The following is a 6,089-nucleotide window of genomic DNA, read 5'->3' as shown; positions in this document are numbered from 1 at the left end:
GAAAGAATAGACTCTGCAACTTTTATTGGGTTCGTGAAGTGAATGAAACAGGTATATTTTCCTGAGAGTAAGATCTGCTGTTTAATATCCCGACCACATTAAGTGACTAGAGCCGTGTGCGACGCATGTTTGCGGGTTGTACATCACGCGTCGATCCAACAGATCATGCTTTTTATATTTCCATCAAGGAAATACCAAGAATATGTTGTACCTTAAAACACCACATTCCGATTGTGTGGCAAAATTTTGAATATTTCTTTGAGCTAAAAGGCAAACACTCTACCGTTTGACTAGAAGGAAGCAAAGTATTTACAAGATCTTCAGAGGGTTTAAGCAAAGAGGCGAAAAACAAGACAAAAGACACGGTGCCCTAAAATCTGAAATCTGGTTTAGCCAAGTGTCAGAAATTATATGCCAAGTTTTACTTCTCACATCGGTTGGTCCATTGATTAACTTTAGGTGGTCGTGTATCATGTGCATGTTGTATATTATTACTCTGCTGCTAACTTCTTGGTTGAAGCTATTTTTAAAGTTTACCACAACTTAAGAGGGTTGTGCTATGCATATTTTACCGTGAATTTGTGCATTGAGTTGTAGTTTTCTAGCCCCCAGCACGAATGTCACATTTTCTAATTAATTTTTAGTTTACAAGAAACAAATCATCTCACATTTTTACAACTCACTTTTGTTGCGACAATATTACATTTACCATCGTAGATCTTAGCTGCCGTACCACTGCAAATGAACGGGTTCCTAATCATGCCGAGCACCTTAAGATTTTCATTATCTAATAGTTTTTTTTCGATAAAGAGCATATGTTAATATCACAAAGATATCAATTACATCCAGTCATTGCCCTAACAGCATTACAAATGCACATAGCCAAAAAAATTGAAGAATTACAATAAAAAAAAAGCACTAACACCACCAAAACAACACTAGAAGTTCAAAAAAGAACTTTTTTCTGTACAACCTCAATACGTAGGAATTTTTCCTATGGAGGCCCATATGGGCTCAAAGTAAGATGTTACATCCCCATGGAGATTTTACATTTTGTCTTGTATGAATTTCTCCTATTTAGATCGTCTTTTTGCAAGCTTCATGCTCTGATTTCTTATAGAATTCAGGAAGTCCTAATGTCCTATAGCATACTAAGAGCATCTCCAACCACGTCCCCCGAAGAGACCCCCGAGGGTATTTGGGTGCGCCGGACATTTTTCATTCTCAGACGCGCGCCCTAAAGCCTTCTTCCGTTCGGCGCGGCTCAATACGATGTCCGGTGCCCCGAGCCCGTCCCCGGTCCACAGGGGACGCTTCGGGCACGCATGACAGAGCGAGAAGCGAGGCAGGGAGTGGCAGGACCGACGCGTCATTGGCGCATTCAAGTTTAACCTAACTGTCGCCTACCTCACGACGGAAGTTATTGGCACGCAACGGCAATGCAGTTTTCGCAGAGGCGCAGCGGCGCGTCTCGTCGCGCCTAACTCTCCGTGCCGACGTTAATGAGCACCACCACTCCCTCGCCTCCATCTGGCCTATAAAGAGGGGCGCTCTCGCATCATCCCTCGCACACAAACTCTAGCGCCTCTCTCCCCAACCCTAGCCGCCACCATCTCAAGACTCGAGGGCCATTCCATGGCCGGTCGAGGCCGAGGCCGAGGTCGCGGCCGTGGCCGTGGCCGCGGTCGTGCTGGAGCAGCAAGGCCTGCATGGTCACTGTCGCCTGCAACATCGTCGTCTTCCGAGGGGGAGTGGGAGTTCGAGTTCATCGCCGTCCTCAATGGCGACCCACTCAGCATCCAGAGGCTACCGGACAAGTTCACTGAGTTCGTCGCCGACAACGAGCCGGCCACGCTACAGCTGCGGGAGGCTGGATGCGGCTTCAGCCGGTGGCCGGTGGACGTGCTCTTCGACGGACACGGCAAGATATACCTCCACACCGGCTGGGAGAAGTTCGCGCGCTTCCACGACCTCCAAGCCGGTTGCGTGCTCACATTCTCCTACCAAGGCGACGATGAGATGAGCGTGAAGGTGTTCGACGACACGTCCTGCGGCCGGCACTACCACGGCGACAACCAAGAGGAGGAGGACGATTGAACACGCCGAGTGTTCTTTCTTCACAGCGAAAATGGTCACTGAGGTTTCTGTATGTTCTCCGTGCAAAGGACCAATAGGGCTATCATTACCAGCTGGATTTTCCAGTTTGGGTGATTGAGAGTGCCTGAGAGTGTTCTTTCTTAGCAGCAAGCATACGAAATCTGCGAGACCAACTATAGTTTGGTTTCCTCATTTTGCAATGTTTTAACTATGTATTAGTTTATGAAACCCACGTTCCAAATTATGTATTGGTTTGTGTAAAACCATATTTCTAATTATATATTAGTTTTTTAATGTTTCTCCTCTCTATTGAAATAAAAAATAAAAAAATATTTTAATGTAAAAATAAGTTTGGGGGCTGCATTTGGGAGACGCGGCTAGAGATACTCTGATCATCCTATGTTTTTCGCATTCCTACATTTCAGAGAAACTTTGACGTCTACTATCCCTTGCTAAATCCAAAAACAATGGCCTAGGCCAAACTATTTTGGCTTCTCCTGAATGCCAAACTAATCTTGGCTATAGGCTGACGGCGAAAAAACAAGTTGCATGAACACTCCCGCAAATAGCGCCGCCCGCAACGGCAGGCACGGTTGGTGATCCGGCGGCGACTCTGCCGTCTTCACTACAAATACGACAAGGTGCGGTGCAGTGTGGTGTACTCATGTGCTACGGAAAACCTGCAGTAGATTTTTCTGGGCGCTCTGAAAATGACATGGACCTTCCGGGTTGTCTGGCTTCTGGACACCAGGATTTGCGGGCGATGGTGGGAAGGACGGCACGGCTGCGTCCTCTTTTGACTTGCCGTGGCACGACTCGACCAGTCAGTTAATGGAGAAAGCGACGGCAGTGCAGCCAGAGGTATTGACGAAGGTACAATCGCCCCAGTTCACCACCGCCGGCCGGCCGGCTCCGGGCAAGACACGGCTGCGACGCCGTCCACTCTTCGACCAGGAACGCCGTGTTGACGCTCCGCCAGAGGACTTTGAAGCCACCCACCGGGCACCGGCTGCCTCCGCCGTGGCCGACCATGGCATGGACTGGACCGGAGCAAGCATCCTTTGAACAGAAAAGTGACGATTCTAGCCGAAAAAAGCTTCGTAATCATGGTGGCATGGAGCAAGCATCTTTGACTACTCGAGCCAAAAAAGATTCGCAATCTGCATGATTTCTCACATGAATTTACATTTTGACACAACAACAGCACGGCGAGCTCACGAAACAGCACAGGGTCGTGATTTTGGCCGAACACACAAAGCCATTCCCTCTAATTCGCACAAATAAATAATACAATTATCATGACATCAAGTAAAACTATCTGAAGGAACCACACGGTTGGTCTCTCTTTCAGAAACTAATCAACACAGAAGTAAGAAGAAATGAACTACAGCAAGAATCCCTCCCTCCCGAGTTAGGTTTTGTTAGCATCAGCAGCTCCGCTTCCTGGAGCTTCCCAGAGTGAGCTCCAGGTCGTCCGACCCGGAGTCCTCATGGATCCGTTCGCCCTCCCACGCCCGCACCAGTCCAGGTGCCTGCTGGGCGCCGCCGTTGGTGCTGCTTCCGAACGCAAACTCGTCGGAAACCACGTCCATCATGTGAACGTCCGGGTGCCGCGCCATCATGCCAGGGATCACAGGGGAGCACGTGCCGCTCTGCCCAGGTGTGCACATCCTCGACGAGCCATTGCCGGGGGCGGGGATCGCTTCTTTGAAGACGCTGAATGGGTTGGAGGACATGAGGCTGAAAGTAGGCGATGAAGGGCTGGTTGATGAGATCTGGATGCCAGCTAGCCATGCTGGGTCAGGAACCATCTGACGCCCAGGGCTCGGCGGGGTGGAGTTGACAACGCACGGACTGTTCGAACCGTGCCATGGAGGCTGGATCACCGGCTCGTCCCAGTCCGTCTTCATGCGAGGAGTGCGCGCGGTCGGTGAGCTTAGCGGAGGAGTCACCGGGGCGCTGATAGAGCCGCCGTGGATCATCAGCGGCGGAAGATGCGGGCGCTTGTTTGAATGGTTAGAACTGGAGAAAGTTTGGAGCCAAGGTAGGATAGGGCTGGCATCGACACCGTTTACCATGCCGTTAGATTGAGGGAGGAATGGGGAGGATGCGCCGCTGGGGAACGAAGAGGAAGTAGGGCTCGCGTTGTATGATGCACGCGGGCTTGGCTGATAAGAGGAGCATGGGCTGGGCGATACGGAGCACCCTATCGCGTCCATGCGTTCTGCAGGTCTGCATCCCTGTGAAGAGAAATCAACAGTGTTAGTTTTGTGTGTCACAAGTGGAATCATGCTATTTCCCTTAAGTAGGTGAAAGCAAATCAGCTGCAGTATTTCGACAGATTTATCACGGTAAGTACGAGACACTCTGTTTGGCACCAAGATGTCCTGAACCAAAAGGAGGAGGAAGAACCGCGCTAAATGAGACACGACAGCGAGTAAGCAAATAAAACAGCTCCTACAACATAGCACCAGTTTGCAAGTAGTAGTAGGACTCGTACGAAGTAATGTAGTACGATAGACGAACTAAAGTAGTAAATGTAGTAACCATGGCATGGTTCATTGCGCAATGTTAATATGCGATGCTGCATACTGCCGTTTCGCTCAAATTCTACCCATTTAGATGCATTTCCCAATGATCAAATACTACCAAGCACAAGATGGTGATCATCATGCCCCAATTGTAGAGTTCCCCACCGCATACTCTGCACCACGCTTAACATGTGACTCTGCAAGTTGGATTACAGCAATGCAGTGCTGTGCACACTAACCTAGCGTACTGGCATGAACACGCACAACAAGCAATCATCGACAAGCAAGCAATAATTGAGTAGCAGATTAGAGTAGCTTCAGTTCAGCATGTTGCTTGCTAAGCTACACATCCCAAAGCCTGTCAATCAGGATCCACCGAGTGCTAGCACAGCAACAGGGAATGCAAGGAAGCAGCTCAGTTCATCCGATCCGACGAGCCCCCAAGATTCCGAGGCAAGCAAGCATCTCAATTCTAAACCCAAAGAGAATCTCAAGGAGTAGCTTTTTTTTTTGCGTCCGGCGACCGGAGATTCCACGGCCGCGCCTACCACGACCCACCCACCCACCCACCCAGGCCGAGTCCAGCGCAGCACCCGTGCACGTCCGGTCCAGTCTGGCGTCTCCGTCCCACCATCGCTACCCCACGTGCGACCCCGAAAAAAAGGAAGGAAAATAAATTAGGAAAGGTACGACCGGACGCTACACAGTTCACACCGTGCCGGCAGCTAGATGCTCGAGTAGTCCGTCAAGATCCACGGCGTGCGGCGCCGTTGACAAACGCCGGCGAGCGAGGCAGCTACCTAATCCGCGGCGCCGCTGCGCTAAGCTCGTAGCTAGGCAAGTGAAGTAAGCCGCGGGATCAATCGGTCGGAGCCGGAGCCGGAGATCCGGCCGGCGGTGTGGTCAGCGGAGCAGAGAGGGAGCTCAGCAGTATTAGCACACGAACGAACCTTGCGGTACGTGGTTCCGTCCTGCTCGACGACCCATCCGGCCTCGTTGCAGAGCGCCTTGAGCACCTCGTTGTTGTCGCAGTGCTTGGGCAGCTTGTACCCGCCGTGCGCGCGCAGGCCGGAGAAGATCTTGGCGGCGATGGCGCGGCGCCGGCGCTCACGCCGCTTGTTGTTCTCGCGCTCCCGCCACGTCGGCATCCTGCCCGCCGCGCCCCCCGCCGCGCCGAACCCGCCGTCGCCGCCTCCGCCTCCCGGGTCCATGCGCCCAGCCGCAGGCAGCAGCTCGCCGAGGTCGGAGGCGCGAGCAGAGCAGACGAGGTCGCCGTCTGGGGGCGAGTAGCGAGGGCGGATCACAGGGGAGGAGGAGCAAGGGGGAAAGAGAGGGAGGGGGTGGGTGGGGGAGCAGTGGCGTGCGCTTTGAAAAGCCCCCAGCTCGGGGCGGTACCTCACCTGCCCCTCGATTTCGTGCTATTTACGCTGCTTGCCACCTTAAACTTGGACGCGACGGAGG

The 6,089-nt window shown here is 52.0% G+C and overlaps 1 protein-coding gene across 1 annotated transcript; it reads right to left on the bottom strand.

The window, feature by feature from the left end:
* Positions 1 to 3,243: 3,243 nt before the first annotated feature.
* LOC124660890 (protein BZR1 homolog 2-like) lies at positions 3,244 to 5,839 on the bottom strand. The gene is made up of 2 exons (XM_047198730.1): positions 5,579 to 5,839; positions 3,244 to 4,337 (listed from the first exon to the last, which is right to left on the bottom strand). The coding sequence occupies exons 1-2, from the start codon at positions 5,837 to 5,839 to the stop codon at positions 3,525 to 3,527; spliced, it is 1,074 nt and encodes a 357-aa protein (XP_047054686.1). The 3' UTR covers positions 3,244 to 3,524.
* Between the last annotated feature and the right edge of the window lie 250 nt (positions 5,840 to 6,089).

Source organism: Lolium rigidum, chromosome 6, assembly GCF_022539505.1.
Source record: "Lolium rigidum isolate FL_2022 chromosome 6, APGP_CSIRO_Lrig_0.1, whole genome shotgun sequence".
NCBI lineage: Eukaryota > Viridiplantae > Streptophyta > Magnoliopsida > Poales > Poaceae > Lolium > Lolium rigidum.
The sequence above is the reverse complement of the archived record's forward strand: the minus strand, read 5'-3'. Positions and strand labels throughout refer to the sequence as shown.

Bases quoted from the DNA above. Each gene is read 5' to 3' on its own strand.
- LOC124660890 (XM_047198730.1), bottom strand. From the start codon at position 5,839: ATGGACCCGGGAGGCGGAGGCGGCGACGGCGGGTTCGGCGCGGCGGGG. The intron at 4,338-5,578 runs GTTCGTTCGTGT...TTCTCTTCACAG, and splicing joins ACGGAACCACGTACCGCAAG to GGATGCAGACCTGCAGAACG.